Here is a 24,635-nt window from a genome sequence, read left to right as displayed (position 1 = left end):
TCAGCAGCGTGCTGAGGGGATTCAGAGCTAGGCAGAACCATAATGGACTCAAACTGTCACCCTGGAATATTCCTCGCTTAATCCTTATGAAGTCCTGCGGGCCAGGGGGGTCATCCCTGCCTCCTGGTTGACGAAGGACTGTGGTCCACTGCCCCATACATGCAGCCAGGAAGGATATTAAAGCTGCATCAAGTTTATACAGCTCCAATACCCTTCTCAGTCATGAATGAGGCACCGAATCATAGGCCTTCTTATAGTCAATCCAAGCGGCCGAGATGGCCCCCTTGTTCCGCCGAACTTGTTGGCAGATGGTCATGTCTATGAGGAGGAGCTCTTTAGTACCACGGGACCCAACCCTACATCCATTTTGAGCGGGAGCCAGAATGTTGTTAGCGACAATATGCGCGTTAATTTTTGCTCTCAAAATGGATGTAAGGAGCTTGTAAAGTGTAGGCAAGCACGTAATGGGTCTGTAGTTTTTTGCTTCCGTGGTACTACCGGACTTATAGAGCAGGAAAGTAACACCAGTTGTTAGGGAAGGTGGGAGAGGACCAAGATCGAGGGCTTGTTGAAATTGCGTTGCCAAACGCGAGTGCGAGCATCGAAACCATTTTAGCCAGAAGTTGTGCAATCCGTCCGGTCCAGGACTTTTCCAGTTCTGGGCCGTACGGGTAGCACAACTTACGTCGTCGGGGCTGATGGTGATAGCCCCCATAGGTTCGATGTTCTCGCACTCGCGTTCGACAACGGTCATCCACTCACCCTCCGTGTGTTCGACGGGCACCGACCAGATGCTACGCCAGAAATTAGACATGGCAGTAGCATCCGGCTGCCGCACGTCAGACACACGAGGGTCGGTTTCCTCCCACTTTCGGTATACTTTCCTTTGGTCGCTTTGAAAAAGACGATTCTGCTGGAATCGGTCCACACGCTTTCTGTAGCGGCGAATACGGCTTGCCCATGCATAGACTTTCTGCTTCAGGAAGTCGATGCGCTCTGTGACATTGGCCAAATAGTCGCGGGGCCTGGCCTGATGTCCGTCCCCGCGAACGCCTGGTTCACAAAGCGCATTACTCGGGGGCGATTATTACCCCCTCTGAAGCAGATCAGCTTTGCAATGAGAGTCCTAAACGAGTTGATACGACGCTCGATCCGTACTTGCCATGCAGGGACACCTCCGACGGTCCTAGTTGCACGGTCAGCGTCCGGAAACTTGACTCGAGCAACACGGCACGCCGCGATGGCTCCGCAGTACATGATCAAGTGTGTATCATCTAGATCTTTACTAGTCCGTATAAATGGCTCTAGTAAAGCGTTTAAGGCTCCCATTAACGCTAGATTGCGTCTATTCATAGGCAGACGTGGTAATCGTGGCCTAGGATTGTTTGTGGAGCGATACTGCGTAATCGCCTCTTCCAAAGACCTCCTCAGTTGCTCATTAGCAGGCTCACTCACGCTCTGACTCGCGAAGTCCCCGCCGTCGTTACCGGAATCAACCCGCGGCGCCTCCGGTGCCAGGTCGGGTTCGGGCACCGGGTCCGGCGACATGGCGGGCAAATCCCGCCCCGAGGCGGGGTCCGCGCGAGCAGCGAGAGCCTCCTGGCGAAGCCGATCAAGTGTGGCGTCATCCAATTATTATTATTATTATTAATACATAATAATATCTTATCAACTAGGTACTAATGGCGCTTTTCATTAACGCATTTCTAGAGCTATCAGAGCGTGTCAAAAATGTATGCAGCCTCATTTTTTTTATGTTGTTATTGCCGGTGATTGAACATCGAGCTAGCTGTGATGTCTGAAGTAAGTAAGCTGCAAAAGTATATGGCGAATTTATCAATGATTTCATTCATAATTCCTTCATGCAATTTTGCAGGTCACTGTACACATTTATCGAACAATCAGTGGTGGCTATGTTTAGCGGTAACCGAGCCGCTTTCGCGATTCACATGGACGTTTGACTCGCATCCAATACCGTTGCAATGAGGTTTAGTGTACCACACACACAGTACGTACTTGATGAATTTAATTTAAATTGTAGACTAGTCAAACGCTGGTGTATAAATAAATAAATATTATAGGATATTCTTATCTTACACAGATTGACTGAGTCCCACGGTAAGCTCAAGAAGGCTTGTGTTGTAAGTACTCAAACAACGATATTATTCCATACTATTATTATAAATGGGAAAATATGTGTGTCTGTTTGTTTGTCTGTCTTTCAAGCCAAAACGGAGCGACGAATTGACGTGATTTTTTAACTGGAGATATTTGAAGGGATAGAGAGTGACATAGGCTATTTTTTGTCTCTTTCTAACGCGAGCGAAGCCGAGGGCAAAAGCTAGTACTTATATACTTACAAACATTCATGACTCAGGAACAAATATCTGTGCTTATCATACAAATAAATGCCCTTACTGGATGTCCAGGCTCCCATGAGCCGTGGAAAATGCCGGAAAAACGCAAGGAGGAGAATGACTGGGATGCGAACCAGGAACCCAGTATAGTACAGTACAGTTGAGAGCTCAGGCACAGAATATATAATAGTACAAGTACAGAAGGCTCACTCCTTTGATGTTCACAAAACGCCGCCATTCTAAATTCTTACCTACATTAACAAACGGACCGCACGCGTGCAGACGACATTGAATTCTATTGCGCCGCGCGAAGGTCGTCGCCACTGAATGGGCCGCGAACTCGCGGCAGCCGGCATGTACTTGTAGCGCGGCGATAGGATCGCGGAGTGAGCCGCCCCTGGCTCAGGTGGTGTTCAAAATGATTGGTGGTAGACACATGCGTGACCCGTCGCCTTGTTTTCATTCTTGACTTGCAGCCTATTTCAATCAGTCGGTGTAACTAATGTTTTTAAGTTGTGAAAATCAGATATTACAGTTCCACATAGCTGGACTAAATTTATGAGAGGCGCATTAGGTAAATTAAGTTGATAAGAAGTTGTTATGACAATTACGCACTAGTTGGAACTTAGCTGCAGATAATGTGAATTATATAAGAAACTAAGACTAAACTTAAAAGCTAGCTAATGTCTAAAATAGGCCCTTGAGGCATTGTACCAAGGATACTGCCGACATTTCCTCGCTGTATCGCAATGCTGATACGTTGTGCGAGGAAGTCGCCAACCAGGGTGCGCCGAATGGCATCTTCGGTCACCAGTTACCTCAACCAGACGCTTCGCGATTTCTGTGAACAACTTGTTCGCGCTGGGGCCCCATGGACCTAGAGTTTCTACACCAAAGGGTACAAAAAGGTATTCTTTGCCAAGACTTTTGTATTTATTACGTTTCAAAATTTCGGCACTTTATGTGAATTAAAATCTAATAAGACTAATAGTGAAAGTAGGTACCTAAATAAGTTATCTTAGGCCAAAAACTCAAACTTCTACTTAAATGATTGCACTCTTTCTTCACAACTGCCTGAGATAAATGGTTATAAATCTGTGATAGAAGAGTCTTAACCACAGCTTTGTTGTTGCGAATGTTTACTATACCTTAAACAAAATTGAAATTCATAATTAAAATAAATAAATATTATAGGACAGTCTTACACAGATTGATTGAGTCCCACGGTAAGCTCAAAATGGCTTGTATTGCAGGGACTCAGACAACGAACGAAAAACACACTAGAACGTAAAATTATGTTGAAAACCGGCCAAGAGCGTGTCGAGCCACGCTCAGTGTAGGGTTCCGTAGTTTTCCGTATTTTTCTCAAAAACTACTGAACCTATCAAGTTCAAAACAATTTTCCTAGAAAGTCTTTATAAAGTTCTACTTTTGTGATTTTTTTCATATTTTTTAAACATATGGTTCAAAAGTTAGAGGGGGGGGGACGCTCTTTTTTTTCCTTTAGGAGCGATTATTTCCGAAAATATACATATTATCAAAAAACGATCTTAGCAAACCCTTATTCATTTTTAAATACCTATCCAACAATATATCACACGTTAGGGTTGGAATGAAAAAAAAATTCAGCCCCCACTTTACATGTAGGGGGGGTACCCTAATAAAACATTTTTTTCAATTTTTTATTTTTGCACTTTGTCGGCGTGATTTATATACATATTGGTACCAAATTTCAGCTTTCTAGTGCTAACGGTTACTGAGATTATCCGCGGACGGACGGACGGACGGACGGACGGACGGACGGACGGACGGACGGACGGACGGACGGACGGACAGACAGACATGGCGAAACTATAAGGGTTCCTAGTTGACTACGGAACCCTAAAAATGGTGGTCTCTGATCACTTATCCCTTCAATCAGTTTAAAAATAGTTCCAACCAGTTTATCTCAATGGCTCCCTTCTAAGTATAGCCACGACTTTTATTAGATCGTAGGAAGCGTATAACCTCCGGCGATCGGCCCTTACTCGGATCGTTCGGTATTGATGTACGAAACAATGCAAGCACTACGCGTTATGTGCTATAAATAAGGTTATGGCCCGCTGATAGGCTAGTGGAGTGATCGAAGTATATTTGCGATTATTTTTAGGGCTCCGTACCTAAATAGGAAAAAACGGTACGCTTATAGGATCAGTCGTAACGTGAGTCTGTCTGAGCGTTCGTCACAACCAAACTCCAAAACTATTATACTAGCCTGAAGACACCAAGTTACAATATTTAAATTGGTGACGAAGATTATATTTCATTACGTAAAGTCATTTTGAAAACTATTAGGGTTGCTGTGGCTGAATAATGTTCCTTCTCCGCCTTATCTAAAACAATAATAGACCTAAAATCCTCACTAGGTAATATTATAAATGGGAAAGTGTGTGTGTCTTTCTGTTTGTCCGTCTTTCACGGCAAAACGGAGCGACGAATTGACGTGATTTTTTAAGTGGATATAGTTGAAGGGATGGAAAGTGACATTAGGCTACTTTTTGTCTTTAACGCGAGCGAAGCCGCGGACAAAAGCTAGTAGTGAAATAAATACAGATAATGTTCATACATGTGTATATTGTAGATCATAGGAAAACCTATAAGTTCAACATTGTTAAAATTGTATGACATATGGAGCCCTCATAGCGTAAGACCGACATCCTCTGACCAATATTATGTCCAGGGCGGTGATAACAGAGGGAAGAGACAGCGGGCCGACGGGAATGGGCCCTGGCGGGAACTACGTCTTGTCGACACTGTCGTTGAGCAGTGCTAAAGTCGAGCACGGCGGGCGGTACGAGTGTCGAGCGAGCAACGCGCACGGCTCTGTCGCTCATGCTATTAGCTAACTGTCTCGCTAACTGTCTCCCCGTTATCTCGAAAACTACTAGACCTAGGAATATTGAGATAAAAATGGATAATAGTCCCGACGCGTGCATGATATAGAAAAACTTATAATAAGTCTATGTTTAAGCGTTTGTCGCACGGAAAAGAAATGTATGTACAGAACCCTTAGTGAACGAGTCCGACTTCATCTGATTGGTGTTTATGTCCAGGGCGGTGATAACAGAGGGAAGAGACAGCGGGCCGACGGGAATGGGCCCTGGCGGGAACTACGTGTTGTCGACACTGTCGTTGAGCAGTGCTAAAGTCGAGCACGGCGGGCGGTACGAGTGTCGAGCGAGCAACGCGCACGGCTCTGTCGCTCATGCTATTAGCTAACTGTCTCGCTAACTGTCTCCCCGTTATCTCGAAAACTACTAGACTTAGAAATATTGAGATAAAAATGGATAATAGTCCCGACGCATGCATAGTATAGAAAAACTTATAATAGTCTATGTTTAAGCGTTTGTCGCACTGAAAAGAAATGTATGTACAGAACCCTTAGTGAACGAGTCCGACTCCATCTGATTGGTGTTTATGTCCAGGGCGGTGATAACAGAGGGAAGAGACAGCGGGCCAACGGGAATGGGCCCTGGCGGGAACTACGTGTTGTCGACACTGTCGTTGAGCAGTGCTAAAGTCGAGCACGGCGGGCGGTACGAGTGTCGAGCAAGCAACGCGCACGGCTCTGTCGCTCATGCTATTAGCTAACTGTCTCGCTAACTGTCTCCCCGTTATCTCGAAAACTACTAGACTTAGAAATATTGAGATAAAAATGGATAATAGTCCCGACGCATGCATAGTATAGAAAAACTTATAATAAGTCTATGTTTAAGCGTTTGTCGCACTGAAAAGAAATGTATGTACAGAACCCTTAGTGAACGAGTCCGACTCCATCTGATTGGTGTTTATGTCCAGGGCGGTGATAACAGAGGGAAGAGACAGCGGGCCGACGGGGATGGGCCCTGGCGGGAACTACGTATTGTCGACACTGTCGTTAAGCAGTGCTAAGGTCGAGCACGGCGGGCGGTACGAGTGTCGAGCCAGCAACGCGCACGGCTCGGTCGCTCATGCTATTAGCTAACTGTCTCGCTAACTGTCTCCCCGTTATCTCGAAAACTACAAGACTTAGAAATATTGATATAAAAATGGATAAAAGTCCCGTCGCATGCATAGTATAGAAAAACTTATAATAAGTCTATGTTTAAGCGTTTGTCGCACTGAAAAGAAATGTATGTACAGAACCCTTAGTGAACGAGTCCAACTCCTTCTGATTAGTGTTTATGTCCAGGGCGGTGATAACAGAGGGAAGAGACAGCGGGCCGACGGGGATGGGCCCTGGCGGGAACTACGTGTTGTCGACACTGTCGTTGAGCAGTGCTAAAGTCGAGCACGGCGGGCGGTACGAGTGTCGAGCCAGCAACGCGCACGGCTCTGTCGCTCACGCTATTAGCTAACTGACTTCCCGTTATCTCGAAAACTATTAGACCTAGGAATATTGAGATAAAAATGGATAATAGTCCCGACGCGTGCATAATATAGAAAACTTATAATAAGTCTATGTTTAAGCGTTTGTCGCACTGAAAAGAAATGTATGTACAGAACCCTTAGTGAACGAGTCCGACTCCATCTGATTAGTGTTTATGTCCAGGGCGGTGATAACAGAGGGAAGAGACAGCGGGCCGACGGGGATGGGCCCTGGCGGGAACTACGTGTTGTCGACACTGTCGTTAAGCAGTGCTAAGGTCGAGCACGGCGGGCGGTACGAGTGTCGAGCCAGCAACGCGCACGGCTCTGTCGCTCATGCTGCCAGGCTGAACGTCTATGGTGAGTTTTATAAGAGGATTACTTTGTTATTCGTATTTCTATCTGGATACTGCGCTAATCAAGGACTGCTTAGTCATTATCGGATGTAGGAAGGATTTCAAAGGAAAAATTCAAGATGGCGGCTTAAATATCCGATATCGGATGAAAACGCACCAAGGATTTCATTTTGTTTACCACATAGAAAAAGAAACAAATGGAGGTTCAATACCAGAATGCATTTTCTATCAGGGTATGTAATAGATATTAATACAAAACTATTCACGGACTCAGCCCTTGTATTTCTATATAAATACTGCGCTAATTATGTTGTAGTTCATTAGGAAGGATTTTGTGTCGAATCAGAAACTGCGGGTACTTACGTGATAATAAGCACTAGGGTATAAGTGGATGTAAAAGCTTTATCGTATCATTATCATTCATTTGAAATTAGAAAATCATTTGTAATTGTTATTAAATATTCTCTTTTATTGAGAATTTTGTAATTAATCCTACGAGACCCATTAATGATAGACGATTGTGTTTTATGTCTATGTAAATCTTTCTCATCGTCAATGCTCGGTACTTACTCGTAAGCATGTCAATGTCGTTTGACACATTATGTAGCGTAGAAAGCTCTTATCTTATGTACTATCAGCTGCACAAGTGCATGGCGAATTTATCAATGAATTTCATTCATAATTTCTCCATGCACTTTTGCAACTGATAGTAAAAATATCGCCCACGAACAGGGAAACGGATTTTTTATTTATTTATTGAAGGAAAATTTTACAACGTTACAGCTTATACTTATTTATATACATATATAGGCCAATGCTCTGTAAAATTGAAAGAGTTCAGCCAATATTATAATTAAAATAAACAAAAAGTATAAGCACACAAATGTATTAAATCGCTTTAACTGATATACATTCTCTGACATTACGGTAGACACTCCAGCAGCTCGTCTCGAGTGAGATTTCACACGTTTAGTCACATTAGGAAGAGCGGGCTTAGCATAAATTAGCCGAATTGTGCCGATAAGCTTATGCCCCAAATGAAGTTGTGCCGGAAGATCTGGCTCGCAATGTTATAGTCCCCATTCGTTTAATCGGATATCAATAGTGCGATTTCTATTATACCTTTGTATGTTTCAGTAAAGTTATTCATGAATGTACATATGTATGTACAATAAAACAGTTTTATTTATGGATATAGATATAATCGTTTGCACAACAAAGGTCGAAAAAATATCAAACATGATTTTCTTTGAAAAACTATAAGGGCATGTCACAAATTCTTGCGTCCTTCGGAGAGTAACATACCATAAGGATTATTGCAAGTGACTGTACATAGTGTCACAAAATCTTAAAGTGGGGTTTCCACAGTATAATTGCGAGTACCTAATCACCTATGTTTTTCCAATAAGTTGTACATAATACAATTAATGTATCTATTAATTTCTCGATTTATTTTAGGACCTCCATATATTCGATCAATGAGTCCTGTAAAAGCAGTCGCTGGTTCAGACACAACAGTCTGGTGTCCGTACTACGGATTCCCTATTGAGTAAGTAAACACGCATAAATGTCCACATATTACCGTGAGTTACCCAACTTAGTAACATTAATATTAATTCACGACAAGTCGATATAGCTTTAAGGTAAAACACTGTGACGCATATTGAGGGTTGTGTTGTGTCACTCAAACTCGTATAGTTAAGAGACATCGCATGACTCAATCTCGTATCGCATCGCATCAATCCGCATCATGCTTGAGTGGTAAAGTCGATAATCATAACTCAACTACGTTCGATTTTCAAATATTTAATCATATTAAATTGTACTCATACTCATACTAAAACGCCACTTTTTTGACGTATGATTGTCCGCATGATGATATCCACTATAGTATATTATATAACGGTAACGTTATGAAGGCTATAAAAGTTGAGTACCGCGGTTAGGCCACGAAGGCTTGCCGAGTGGCCTAAGTAAGGTACGAGACTTTTATAGCCTTCATAATGTTACGATTGTATACTATACTTTTTCTACGACAGCCACATACATACCTATTTGAGAATAATAAAATGGGTTAGTTACTTACTTCATATAATGAATGGGAATATTTGTGTGGATCGTCGTAGCATTGAGTATTCTGTCCACAATGTTGATGGCGAGAACTTGTTGCACAATTCTTCAAAATATGCCAACAACGCCGTTTCAGAAAAAGTTTAAACATTTTTTTGCAATTTCCATGTCAAAACAATCATAACATTTTTGGTACGCTTTATCTGACTTTTCATGTAACAAATTGTCAGTCACTTTGAGCGCCCATAGCCTTGATTTCTTCGGAAGTGCATTTTTCACCAGAATCACTCATAATTACTTATGTTTTTGCACAATAACGTCGAATTAAAACAAACTACACACCACCGAAATAGTTCAAATAGTTTCGTGATAAGTTTACAAATGTCAAACATACCATAGACAAGAGAAATAGAAAATAAGCCGGTTTTCAATTACGAAAAATGTGGTTGCGTTCAAGAATATTTAAATGTCGAATGTAAAATTATTGGATAAACTTATGATTTTTACCTTTGTTTTGCAATATCTAATATGTAAAACGCATTTAAGTTTATTTTTTCATCTTGATTTAAATTATGAACCTAAATATTATATTATTTATTAAAAGTTACTTATTACTGTAAATGAAAACATACCTGATAAATGGAAGTTGTGCTTTTAAAAAAAAATTAACAGAACTCCTATATTCATATGATTACTGCTTGCAGTAATCCTATGAACCTATAGACAAATAGACTTTCTCATCGTTACTCAAATGAACTTAATTTGGATACCGCTGACAATAATCTAATTGACAGATTTAAGTGCTGGAGTAGAAAAAGTATATTACAGTTTATTTTCAACACGAGGTCCATGAATGCTAAATGATTTGCTTGTATAAAAACAAGATAATAAATTATAAATCATAAAGAATGTTATCTTTCATAGTTCAGTAAAATGGGACGGAGGACCCGGCAACGATCCCAGATACCAGCAAATGGACGGTCAACTGACCATAAGCAACGTAGACCGGAATCGAGACCAGGGTGGTTGGGTCTGCTCAGTGCTGACACCTGGCGGCGAACTGGCACGGCGAGAGGTATATATTTTATTCATTGTCTCTAAGTATATGCTCTGAATTTCAAATAACGATGAAAGGGCTGTGCGAAATCGTCTTTTCATACAAAGGTGCCTCTCATTTTTCTCCCTGGGTCTTAATATTAACTGCAAATATTATTTTGATAAAAAAGTATGAATTTTTAAAAGGTACCTATAAATGTCATTTGGTGTATGTGTGTCTGTTTGTTTGTCCGTCTTTCATGGCAAAACGGAGCGACGAATTGACGTTATTTTTTAAGTGGAAATAGTTGAAGGGATGGAGAAGGATGAGATGATGTCCGATAGTATAATATATAAATAAATAAATAAAATAAATAATAAATATTATAGGACATCCTTACACAGATTGGCTGAGGCCCACGGTAAGCTCAAGAAGGCTTGTGTTGTGGGTACTCAGACAACGATAAATAATATATAATACATAGCATCCATGACTCACAAATATCTGTGCTCATCACATAAATAAATGCCCTTACCGGGATTCGAACCCGGGACCGCGGCGCAGCAGGCAGGGTCACTACCGACTGCGCCAGACCGGTAGTCAAATATATAATTATAATAAACGAAACGAATGCAAGTGAAGGATGAGATGATGTCCGATAATATAACTTAATATATGAAACGAATGCAAGTGAAGGATGAGATGATGTCCGATAACTAGTATAATATATGAAACGAATGCAAGTGAAGGATGAGATGATGTCTTCTCCGACCTCAAGTACTTAATTGGGATTAGAGCAAGCCAAGGATGATGAGTATGAATTTTACACACTGCAGCTATATTTTTACTTTTGATTTTATCGATTTTTTACATTATTATAAGAGTAACGTATTTTAAGTCCAAAAGTCATAAAAAAGTCTAACGTAAAGTTATGGTTAAAATGCATCGGTTTTTTTTTTCATAATGTCAATGCATCGCACTATTTAAGTACGGTAGGGACGGCCAGATTTTTCATTTATCGCGCGACCATAATTGCCTGCCAGGGTGGCAATGGCACATCGCTCAAAACGCTACCGAAGCGCTAGTAGATATCTATCTCTATCGAGACAGAAATCGCTTTCGTTTGGCGTCGGAGAAATGCCATTCGGCTACGGGGCCAGGACTACTTATATGGAGGACAACGCCTTCGTTCTTGTTTCTCTTAAAATTTGGAAGGCTACTTCTTATTATTTGCTTAAAAATATTCTCTTTTACTCGATATTTCGTTTACTTTGTAGTAGTTGTGTACGGTTTCTAAAACCTTTGCTTTCCTAGAAATAAAGGTGTTCACGTGTACAATAAAGTTCTCGGAAATAGAAATAATAATTCCTTTCAAACAACAATAAAGACCAGACCTATGTAGGATCAAATATACTTTTATAGGATTAGCTTTCTCTCTGCTATAAAATATTTATAAAATACTATACGTAGATTATCCAATAGGATTTCAAAGCACAAAATACGCGGAATAAAAATGCATGAGATTTGGTGTGAATGTATGCATAGTAAAATCATCGTAGCGTTTGTTCGCTATGGCTTTGAAATACTTCAAATAAGAATAGTTTAAAAGTTTTGCTTTATTTATATAGCTTCTGAATAAACTACCGTGCAAAGCTTAAAATTTAACTGTTCAAATTTAACTATTATAATACTCTGCAAATTAGTTCCTAGGAAAATGAAAGGTAAATTTATTGGCATGACAATAATGTTTATCTAAAAACTGGTTTTTGGAATTCGAACTAGGTAAGTATGTGCAATTTCCACAATGTTGTTATTTCAAGGACAAATTATCTCGATTTATCGGGTTTCACCAATAAACCCTCGTAATTTAATTTAAACTGAAGCTTTTAAAGCTCAAAGAGGCACTGTTGCCATGTTACCAAGGATGCTGGCGGCTTTTCATCACTGTAGCATAATATAATCACGATACTACAAAATATCGATGCCACAAACTACAATAAGTACGTTCGTGAAAAGCCGGAGTTTGAAATGTGTTAAAATCTAACAGGATTATATTAATTATACGAAATTAGTATATCACTATTAGTAAGCTACTGTTTCAAAATATCAAATAACCCCAGTCACAATTAATCTCTGAATTCTCTGAAATACTTATACAATAACATTTGCGGAACCACTATATTATACGTTACAATCGCCATCAGACGTCTCGTCTGCACACAAATCACGATAAGTACGTTGGTGCAAAGCCATGTGAAATGTTTTAAAAGTTACGTTTTTCCAAGTGCAAATAAAGATAATAAATTTTAGCTTAAAAGGAACAAAAAATGTCACTACTAAAGTTTTTTAAAGAAACAAGTTAACCCTTTCAAAATTAAACTATTAAAATTAAAGTCTACATAAGTATAAGTTTACCTATACTTAATAGTATTAAGTGTATAACGTGCTGAACGTTAAAACCTTTTACAATTATTTACAATCGCGATCAGACGTTCTTTCTCACAAATCACGATAAGTACGTTCGTGCAAACCTTTGTGAAATGTGTTAAAAGTTACGTTCTTCCAGGTGCAAATAACTGTGGTCTCCCCGCCCGTGCTCTCGCCGATCGTGTTTCCCCCTGGCTTAAGGGCCGGGGATCGCGCGCAAATCACCTGCACTGTTACGTCTGGTGATATGCCGGTTTATTTTTCCTGGCTAAAGGATCAGATAAACATACCTAGCGCACTACAGGTAAGTTTTAAACTTATTTAGACAGCAACAATTGAAAGAAAGTGCCACAAGTAATCTCTGTCATCACGGAACACTCGTACAAGAGATATTTCTGTACAGTTTGCGTTCAAAAGTATCCATTACAATAGCCGTATTTGAAATTTTGAACAATGTTTCCAAAATGTGACCGAGATGGCATTGCGATATCTTTATTTTAGTCTCGAAACTGAGATTTCTTCAAACAAACATTTACTACATTGAAATATCCTTATCGTGTAAACATTTGCATTGGTAATATTCGAATTGGACCGTAATTGTTCTTTAACTACAAAGATACTTTTTATTTTTGTCATTTTATTTGAAAACTTTACACGAATTACCAATAACATCGCATGAAAAGAAGGCCACAGCAACATCAGGCCCCGTAGCCGAATGGCATTTCTGCGACGCGAAACGCCACCGAAACGCCGCAGAAAGGAGTCTGGCTCTGTCGCGCCAATACGTAGGAGCGATAGAGATAGATAGCTATGAAAGAGATATTATCGTGAGCGTTTCGTGAGCGTTTGTGCTCTAGAAATTGGATTGTGTCGATTTTTTTGCGCCCTTCTTTTTGGCGATGTTATTTCTATTAGAGATTGTACATAGCTTTTTCATACTGATTGAACCATGAAGTATATTCTAAAGATTTATTACGTTTTAGGTCGACGAACGAGGTGCTGAATTCTACAGCATGTTGCTATTCAAAAGTCTCACAGCAGCCCACAGCGGGATCTACACATGTGTTGTCACCAACACCGCCGGCAAAGCTAATACGTCTGCGGAATTAGCTATCAAAGGTAGGTAGTTGGGGAGCCGCCGATGCTAAATGTGTAGTTACTTGAGTGAAGGGACCTATTGTAATCGAAAGATGAAAAGCAAGCGCAAAGGTTTCACAGATATTTAAAAATTGGGGGTTATAAAAATTATGAGTTTGGTACAGCGGGGCAAATCTCGACTGGTGGACAATTGTAACTAATCCAATTTTTCCATTATTACACTGTGATGTCTGTGATGTTGAGTTCTACATGTATCCACTGAACCAGTGGACATTCTATTTAATAAAGCAAACATTGTAAAACGGAAAAAATGGGCCAGTTACATTTGCCCCCGGTCGAGATTTGCCCCGCTGTACCTTACCTAGATTGGAGATTTAGTGATTTTGATCCAAGTTATTGATACATTCTATGTATAACTTGATCTGACATGTATTCCATTCCTTATTTGACGATATCAAGTTCTTATATGCCCGATTTTCACAACGAATCCGACAGATAAAAAAATAACACAGCTGTGAAAAATAGTGACATCTATTGGGCCCATTTTATGTGATAGTCAAATTAGACTTCAGGGGGCAGCTTCTTCGAGTAACTACAAGAATCCCATCTTGGTCTCCCATGCCATATTTGCCAATCCGAATCAAGTTTATTTTTTCGATTTCGGTGATTTCACGCGTTTGTTCTGTTCCAGTGCCTCCGTATTGGCAAATCGAACCTTCGGACACGGCGGTGCTTCTGAACGGATCGCTAACCGTGAGTTGCGAGGCCCGGGGGCATCCTTCACCGGCTATTTATTGGACCAAGTTCTCGGGTAAGTTTTAATCTAATAGTGACTTGGTTGTTCACGTGCGTTAGGTTTTATATTTGGTTTCGTGATTTGTGTTCAAAACTTGCTTCTCTAGACATTTATATGTCAATTTATTTCGTTCGAAATAAATTTTACTTTACCAATGCCTACTATTAGTTTCGGCTCTGACATAGAACAATGTTCAAATCACCACAGTTAAGTTGTTAATTTTTTTTATCCAATATTAAAATCGTTTTATGGAATTTGATATCCATCAACTGTGAAAAATTACAGCATACATCAGGGCCCATTTCTCGAAGCTACAAGTTATCAGACAACGATATATACATACATACATACATACATACAATCACGCCTGTTTCCCAGAGGGGTAGGCAGAGATCACGGATTTCCATTTACTACGATCCTGACAAACCACTTTCGCTTCACACACTTTCATAACGTTTCTCATACACGCTCGTCGGTTTCGAGTACTTCTGACCTGGCCTTTTTGCAATATTTCCCCGATTTGATCAAGAAAAGTTCGCCTAGGTCTTCCACTACCAACTGACCCTTTCACTCCAGTCCTTTTTCATATACTTTCTTCGTTAATCTCCTTTCATCCATCCTCTCTACATGCCCAAACCACCTTAACATACCCATCTCAATCTTTGTCACCACATCTACATCCACTCCACACTTCTCTCTTATCACGCTATTTCTGATCCTATCACTCAACTTTACACCAGCCATGCTTCTTAACGCTCTCATTTCCACGGCATTCACTTGACTTTGAAGTCTTTTCTCCCACACCCAACTTTCACTACCATACATAAGTGTAGGCACCAAAACTCCTCTATGCACTGCCAGACGTGCTTTTTGCGATACTTTCTGGCTGCCCATAAAAGCGTTTAGTGCTCCATTCACTCTATTCCCAGCATTCACTCTCCTTTCAATATCTTTTCCATGTTTACCGTCCCTTGTAAACAACGTTCCCAAATACACAAACTCTTTCACTTGTTCCAAACTTTCATTATCGATCTCAATTTCGCAATCTGTCATAATCTCATCTCTTTCAAATACCATTACTTTCGTCTTACTGACATTCATTCTCATTCCTTTCCTCTCGAAGGATGCATGCACTCTTGTTACCATCAGTTGTAACTCCTCGGCCGACGACGCAAGTAATACTAGGTCATCGGCATATAGGAGACATTTGACCAGTAACCCTTCCATTCTCAACCCACAATCATAATCTTTCAGATCTTGCAAACAACTATCCATGAATAAATTAAACAGCCACGGCGACGCTACACATCCCTGTCTAACATAATATGACAAGTTGGAAAGAGACTTCCGCTTGTAACTTGTAACTTTCAGTTTTGAGAAATAGGCCCCTTGGCCTTATTCAGATACGTGCATGATACATCAATGATACAGATTAATGATAGGTACTATCAGTTGCAAAAGTGCATGGAGAAAATATGAATGAATTCATTGTTACATTCGCCATCCACTTTTGCAGATGATAGTACAGTCAACCAATTTGAATCCTAGGCCACTGTAGAATCTTTGCACAGTAAACGTCAATGTGACTTCTTATGGAAAATAGAACATGGTTTAAATAAGACAGGGTTCTAGAGTGGCCTAGGATTCAAATTGGTTGACCGTACATTGTAAGTGTGTATTATGTAACCACTTTCAGTAAGGTCGGACTATTTAAGATTTCAGTAAGGACGACAGAATAAGATAATATGTGAAGCATTCAACTTATAATTATAGCAATGATTTGTTAACAGGTAGCACCGAAACGTCGTTAGGAGCGGTCTCAGAGCCCGCGGTGCTTAATAATGGGTCTCTGAGATTGGAGTCGGCGCGCGCGGAACATTCTGGCAAATATCGGTGTCGGGCTGACAACGGCGTCGCACCCGCGCTGTCTAAAACGCTCACTGTACACGTTAATGGTAAGAAATATTTCTCACGTCTTACATCGGTAATATAGGTATGCTGGTTTTAGTGTCACGCAGAGCAATCCGCACTGCACTAGATATTAAGTTCAGGGAGCATTTTAGAGTACCACCTAAAGCGGACGACAACATCAACTTCATACAAATAGGTCGCCTTACTAACCAGCCTTAGAGTTAAAGTTGTTCAAAGACACCTCTATATGAGTATACTAAAGTGGCATGTAGTAAAGAAATGGGGACCTTTACCGCCGTAATGGAGTTAGCGATAGCTAAAAGCGGTTTTCATCATGGTGGGATAAGACACTTTTTCTTTAATATATGTAGATATATTTCAGTTTATTTTGAACCTAATCTGCTTCTAATACTGCTGTTGACGTAGGGAACAAATGAAATTATTATATACTAAACATTTTTTGATTAACTGATAACATAGGTACATGATCGGGGTGGTGTAGTGGTTTGAGCACGTTAGCCGCGATAGCTGGAGACTCGGGTTCGATTCCGAGATTCGTCACCAGTGGGCTTAATCGCTTTTTCTTTGGTGTATGGTATCTATTTCAGTTTATAATATTTCTGTTATTGCTACTTATGCAAAATAACGCTGTCGGTTTGGCAGTGTTACCTTCTCCAGGGTCTAACAGTATTGTATTTTGAACTCTTCCCTCTTGAACACTCTTTTGTATTTTATCCTAATCATTGAGGCAAAAATGAGTGTTAAAACATGCGATATTTTTAGAACCGGCAAGATTCGAGACGCCGTCAGTGAACGTGACGGCGAAGCTTGGCGACACAGTGAGACTGGCATGTGTAGCTCGCGGAGACAGTCCACTTTCTACGTCGTGGAGTCACTCTGGACGCGCGCTTCCTAATTCTGATTATAGGTAAGGAAGTTGTCTTCAATTTTTATATTTGTATGTTTAAAATAAAATTGCTATAAGATTCTATCAGAAATCAGAAATATTTATTGTTTAAACTGTTTACACCTAACCTACATTTTTCAGTGAGAGTATCAACAGTTTTACCCCTTTTCGGACATACAATGTATTTGACTTAAACTAAATTTCTAACTTATATCCTATACTAAATTTTAATTTAGGTTTACATAATTATAAAATTCTTTTAAATTATAGAAAACTTTCTCTAATAAAAAGTTTTTTAAAGATCTTTTAAAAATATTTCCTTCGAGACTTTTTATATCATTAGGCAAATGATTAAATACATTTATGGCAGATATGAGAGTACTTTTTCTATAAATGAAGGTGCTGGCTCTCGGAAGTACCATATTGTATTTATATTGTAATCTAACATTTTCTTTGCATATATCATGCTAATACAAACTTACATGGTGATCTCATCTCGTTATGATTCGGCCGCAAGTTTCGTTCGCGCCAATAGGACCCCAGTGCCGCCTCGAACGATACGTAAATATCTAACTATAGATATCAAAATGTCGAAGCTTATAAATATATGTATACATTTTATATATATCTACATCTTTAAAAGTAGCCATACGGTTTCCATGTAAGGTAAAGCGGGGCAAATCTCAACTGGGGGCAATTGTAACTAATCCATTTTTTCCATTATTACACTATTAAATTGAGTTCCAAATGTATCAAATGAACACGCGTGCCATATAATATATGTTATATTATATTAAACTAATTTAGTAGTGAGTCGAAATTGTCCCGCTGTACACAGCAATTTTAGACGCGGACTTTTCTTCTCGCTTGTTAGTGGCATCTCACAGATATATTACTCACGGATATAAAATATTTGCGAGTTCACTCGTTGTCAGCCGCACCTATTATAGTGATCTTTTAAAAAAAACGGCCAAGAGCGTGTCACTTGTCAGGCCACGCTCAGTGTAGAGTTCCGTTAGTTTCTCTTATTTTTTTCAAAAACTGTTTAATCTATCAAGTTCAAAATAATTTTCCTAGAAAGTCTTTATAAAGTTCTACTTTTGTCATTTTTGTCATATTTTTTAACCATACCAATGGTTTAAAAGTTAGAGCGGGACGCATTTTTTTACTTTTCGAGCGATTATCTCCGAAAACATAAGGGGGGTACCCTAATAAAACGTTGACTTTTTATTTTACGACTTTGTCGGCGTGATTGATATACATATTGCCACCCAGCTTTCTAGTGCTAACCGCCACTGAGATTATCCGCGGACGGACGGACGGACGGACGGACGGACGGACGGACGGACGGACGGACGGACGGACGGACGGACGGACGGACGGACGGACGGACGGACGGACGGACGGACGGACGGACGGACGGGCGGACGGGCGGACGGACAGACATGGCGAAACTATAAGGGTTCCTAGTTGACTACGGAACCCTAAAAATCAACGTTTAACATAGCTACCTCCACGCTAAAAATACCCTATCGGATGTTATTCCGTTCCTGAACCGGAAAAACGGACAGAGGCAATTTACGTCTTACATTAATAGAGTCATAAAAAAGAATTGCAGTTGCTAAGGCGGACTGGGTTTACCATAAAAACGTAAATCTCCTAGTATAGTAGTTGCTTTATATGCCGATCATTCGACTATCACTTACTTTAGAATTGTTTTCATAGGTATAGGCATTATGATAGTCTAATAGGGAACTTGACCGTAGTTAAAATAAAATATTTTATCTCGTGCACGAAATAAAGCATCAAATAATTATAAGAAAAACATGGACAGAAGTTATTTTTAAATCCAATTTCTATTTAATAAGTCAGGTAGAAATATATAAAGTAACTGAGTTGACCGTGGTCCGTGACGTCACTCAATTCGATTTCAAATAAATTCCATATTATTGTCCCAGATTTGTAAGAACCTCTTTTTGACACATGACAGCGACCACAAAACGTAAACTCGTGCAACCTAATGAAACTTTAAATAAAATCCTGTAATAATATTTAAAAAAATCAAGTACTTAAAAACAATATTTCGCTTACTTTAAACATAATCTAACATTGTAAGGTGAGGGTTCGGAGTAGAGTGGAAACGACTGTTTAGATTAAATGATGATTTAATACTACTCTCATACATGAGTAATTGGTCCTTATATATAACTTATCAGCTACGTACATAACTATACATAGTATACACTACACCATCCATCGCATGTTAAAAAATAAAAATAATAAACATTTTATTTTTATTTTTGTTTAATATTACCTTCTTACAATAATAATATATTCTCCAATTATATTTAAAGTTTATAGTAAAATGAAGCTAAGACATAAAAAAAAAAACTTATAAAATACAAGGTTTGGTGCGATTTTTATGCACGACATCTTCTTTTCCATTTTTAAGTATTTTCACATTACATCCTAAATCCTCTAAAACTAAATAAGGTCCTACATAAATGCTTTGCATTTTATTATCTGATACATTTCTTAACCATAAGTAACTACTTTTGCTATAGCTAACAGGCTTTGAATGGGAATCATATTTCTCCTTCCTTTTAAGTTTGCTGTTTATTAAATGAGTACGCGCATCTGCCTGTGCCAGCTCTAATCTATACTTTAATTCTAAAGGATAACTGCCATGATTATATAAGGGATTAACGTTACTATTTCTTAAATTGCTAGGAAGTATGCATAACTTACCGAAAACTAATTCATGGGGTGTGTACTTCGTCTCCGTGTGCACGGTGTTGTTATACGTAAAGCACCAGTAAGGCAACCAGTCACTCCAAGAATTCGGTTTATTTTCGCATTGTATTCTTAAATAAGCTCCCATGGTTTTATGCGAATTCTCTAGAGCACCGATTGACTCATGGTGATACGCTGTGGAGGGTAAATGAGTAATTTTTAATAAATCACATACCTCTTTCATCGTGTTACTGATGAACTCGGTTCCTCGATCAGTGGCTATTTCCAATGGAATTCCATACCGCAGTACAAAGTTCTCAACAAATGATCGAGCTACAGTAACTGTATCTTTGGAACGTAAAGGATACGCTTCCACAAACTTTGACAGTTCACACTGTAAAGTTAGCACGTAACAATAACCATGTTCATCTTTTGGCAAGGGTCCTACTGTGTCTAAATAAATCTTTTCTAACGCGCTATTGGCTGTAGTTGTTATTTCCATCGGCTGTTTAGTTGGTGCGCAATATTTTTGTTTTTGACATTGGGTGCATTTTGATACAAAATCTCGTATGTCTTTTTCCATACTAGGCCAATAATAGTGCTTTTTTATGTTATTAGACATCCTCCTAATCCCCGCGTGGCCACTTGTGGGGAGTAGGTGAAAGTCATTAATTATTACGCGTCTATCATGTAAATCATTTATTCTTTGTACATTACTTAACACACATATTCGTGGTCCGGACCAAACGTCATAGCTATTTATTTCTTGTATTAAGCCCGCAATAAAATCTTTATTGAATTCATTTCTTATGACGCATAATTCTTTTATATTTATTTTCTTGCAAATTGCATCCAAATCTCTCGCTAATTCGGCTCGCGATAGTAGCGATTGAGATGTTGGATTAAAATAAATACACGATTTTCTGGGCACGTAATTAAAATATTTAGACGTCTCTTTTACGAAATTCTCTCTCATATTTTTTTTATAATCTCTACATGACGTAATACACAACTCAGTAAAATTTTCCGGTTTTTTAATGATATCCACAATTCTTGGGTGATCAAGCCTCGAATTAGTAGGTATATTAAGAACCGAAGAACTTGTACTGTCTGTACCTTGCATACTCTCGATCTTTCGTCTTTGCGCTCGTGTCATCACATTTATAACTTGCTCATTCATTTGTTTCAAATCCTCTGACGTAATATTTATGCGAGACAGAGCGTCTGCCACGGAATTCTGAGAACCTTTTAAGTATTCAACTGTAAAGTTATACTCCTCCAATTGTAAACGGAACTTTAATAACCTACTGGTAGGGTCTCTCATAGTAAACAAATACACTAGTGGTCGGTGGTCCGTTTGTACTTTAAACTTTCTACCATATAAATAAGGTCTAAAGTAGCGAATGCTCCATACTAACGCTAATAACTCTTTTTCAACTGTAGGGTAATTTAATTCTGCCTTGTTAAGACTTCGACTAGCGTAAGCGACTGGTCGACCATCACCGTTACACAAAACTGAACCTAAAGCTTTTCCTGACGCATCACATTGTAAAAGAAATTGGTTTTCCGCCGAAAAATTTGGATATTGCAGTACCGGTGGTTTAACTAGTGCAGATTTTAATGTTTGAAATGACTGTTCACACTCTTGGGTCCATATAAATGGTACATCTTTACAACACAATTTATTGAGTGGATAAGCTTTATCTGCGAAATTGACAATAAATTTACGATAGTAACTTGCAAATGCCACGAAACGTTTAACTTCGTCAGCTGTCTGAGGAGTCGGATAATTATTTAGAACTTTGGTTTTTTCGGGATCTGGCAAAATGCCCTTTTCTGAAACAACATGACCCAAATATAATATTTCTTTTCGTAAAAATTGACACTTGGCAGGGTTAAGCTTTAAATTTACTTTCCTTAATCTACTGAAAACGTCTAATAAATTTTGATTGTGTATGGCTAAACTTCTTCCGAAAACAACTAAATCATCCTGATATACCAAACACTGCTCATAATTGAGGCCTGACATGGCCACAGTCATCATGCGTGAAAAAGCGTTAGGTGAAGTTTTACAGCCTTGGGGAAGTCTGGTCATTTGATATTGATTTTTACTTGTTTGAAATGCTGTGAGTGGTCGGCTTGATTTATCTAAATTTATTTGATAAAATCCTTGATATAAGTCTAGATGCGAAAAATATATAGAACCTGATAAGGAGTCTAAAACCTCAGTTATATTTGGAAGTGGGAATTTATCATCTTTAATTTGATTATTTAACTTTCTATAGTCGATGACCACGCGCCATTTCTTTTGTTTTGAAGCATCTAACTTTTTAGGAACCAATAATAACGGACTCGACCACGCACTTCTTGCCTCTTCAATTATTCCATCATCTAGCATTCCTTTAATTTGCCTATCAATTTCAGCCTTTTGCGAGTGTGGCAATCTGTAAGGTTTGACATAAACTGGTGAACTACCCGGTTTTAATTCTATCGTCTGGTTGTAAAGCATTGTAGTGGTCAATTTATCGCCCGGTAGGAAAAAGACATCCGGATATTTTGCGCATATATTCTCAATTGATTTCTGTTCCTCTTCGTTTAATTTACTCAAATCTAATGCAGAAAACAACGATTTTACCCTTTCGGCGTTCATAGTTGGCTTGCTAAATTCACAAATAAAGAAATCACTCAATCTACTCTTATTAATTGTGAAACGGCTTAAATTTACGTCACTATCCCTTGTGTTTAATATTTTAATGGGTATTTTACCTTGAATCGGTTTGACTATAGCACTCGCAACGTATATTCCGTCGCATAATTCCTGACTATTTACTACAAAATCCTCCGTAATACTAGTATCCATGTAATGTATGATTTCACTACGCGCGGGTATAGTAAGGTAACTATTTACCATTTCTGATGAGCTTCTAAAATCTATGTTAACTACTTGTCCGTGTCGTGATAATAGTCGTAACGTGTTTGTTTCAAAATTAATATTTGCTTTATGCTTTCCAAAGAAATCCTGCCCTAAAATACCATCCGCGTTACATGATAAATTTTTAAAAACAAAAAATGAATGTTCGAATTCGCAACCGTTGTAATTTAATTTCAATATAACATATCCGTTAGATGTGACTTGTCCGCCTATGCCTGTGACATATATTTTCTTATCATGGAACGGAATGTCCCAATTTTGTATAATTTCATACTTTATCGCGCACAAAGATGCTCCCGTATCCAATAACCAGTTATAAGCGGTTTTTCCTATATTTAAGGTTGCTCTATTTAAATCATTGCACGTGTAAATGACATCAGTCTCGAAAAAAATGATTCAGCGATTCCGTATTTGGTGCACTCGGGTGTTGACCGGTCGAGCCATTCTCGCTGTGCGATATCACGTGCAGGCTGCCACGAGCGTTGACCCCTCGGGCACGGGACCCGAAATACGAACCCCCTCGTGCCGGCCTGCCTCGTGATTTGTTTCCACGGCCACCTCCTCGCGAGTTTCCTTGCGCGGTTTGGGATTGAGCATATCGACCATAAGAAAACTGTCGCGGACCCCTTTGATTACGATAACGATGACCTCTGTGCGAGTTGTGAGCGAATCCTCTGTGGTACCTGTTAAAAGAGTTATGTGAGCGGTACATACCCATGATCTCCGGCTGGCTGGACGTTGTCGGTCTCGATACTTCTTCGTCCTGCGCTGCCTGTATCGCGTCCTTCAGGCTGCTGAAGTTACGCGCTGCAATGATAGTGCTGAGCCTTGGGTCCTTCAAACCATCTGTGAACTTTTTAATACACATTTTTTCGTTCAACGGCTTTAGCACATCATAACTCGCCGAATTACCTTCTGCCTGAGTTATAGTTAACTCGGAAAAAAGTTTTTCTATCTCGGATCCATACTGATCTATACTACGCCAACCCTGACTTATATTCTGAAGCCGGGAATGGATTGCTGTAAAAGACTTTTTAGGTAAAAGTGAGTTACGTAAATCACTTATAAGTTGCTCTACGGTCAAATAAGTAGCTGACACACGCAGTTTCGCACTTTCAGATAACCTTCCTTTTAACACAAATGTAATAAGAGACTTTTTGCCTATCTCGTTCAACATACCCGAATACATATCAACAGCATCGATCAATCTCTTTGTTGTTTCCTCAGTACCATCCATGAGAGGTATAAGACTACAAGCTGACTTTAAATCGAACTCCATGGTGTCACATTCACTATATTCGCTATCGCTACTTGTACTCGTATTTTCCTCTACCTCAGGCTTTGAACATAACTCTAAAATTTCTTTATGCAGAGTAGTAATTTTAATGTACAATTTATTGGTCTCCTCGATAACTCCTGAGTTTACGTCCTTTAACAGGGAAAATTGGGAGATAATATTGTTACACCTATTTATAATATCATTCACTTTTGACAGTTGATTTTTTGTTATGTTACCCTCAAACCTTGATTTCCCTTTTTTAACTAAATATTTTTTTATGACAATTAACTCGTTGTAACATTTCAATAATTCATCTGCCATCACAAAATTATATCTAAGTACCTAAT

General features: G+C 39.2%; 1 protein-coding gene across 1 annotated transcript in view; it reads left to right on the top strand.

Annotated features, from left to right (window-relative positions):
• LOC125232774 (Down syndrome cell adhesion molecule-like protein 1 homolog) overlaps positions 1-24,635 on the top strand; it is a 161,252-nt gene that overhangs the window by 98,323 nt on the left and 38,294 nt on the right. The window contains exons 8-19 of the mRNA XM_048138556.1: positions 5,077-5,211; positions 5,450-5,560; positions 5,822-5,932; positions 6,195-6,305; positions 6,568-6,678; positions 6,928-7,103; positions 8,558-8,648; positions 10,094-10,244; positions 12,772-12,936; positions 13,616-13,751; positions 14,422-14,541; positions 16,317-16,481. Of these exons, the coding sequence (XP_047994513.1) occupies positions 5,077-5,211; positions 5,450-5,560; positions 5,822-5,932; positions 6,195-6,305; positions 6,568-6,678; positions 6,928-7,103; positions 8,558-8,648; positions 10,094-10,244; positions 12,772-12,936; positions 13,616-13,751; positions 14,422-14,541; positions 16,317-16,481 (1,583 nt within the window). The remainder of the gene's footprint in view (positions 1-5,076; positions 5,212-5,449; positions 5,561-5,821; positions 5,933-6,194; positions 6,306-6,567; positions 6,679-6,927; positions 7,104-8,557; positions 8,649-10,093; positions 10,245-12,771; positions 12,937-13,615; positions 13,752-14,421; positions 14,542-16,316; positions 16,482-24,635) is intronic.

This window comes from Leguminivora glycinivorella, chromosome 13 (assembly GCF_023078275.1).
Source record: "Leguminivora glycinivorella isolate SPB_JAAS2020 chromosome 13, LegGlyc_1.1, whole genome shotgun sequence".
Lineage (NCBI taxonomy): Eukaryota > Metazoa > Arthropoda > Insecta > Lepidoptera > Tortricidae > Leguminivora > Leguminivora glycinivorella.
The sequence above is the reverse complement of the archived record's forward strand: the minus strand, read 5'-3'. Positions and strand labels throughout refer to the sequence as shown.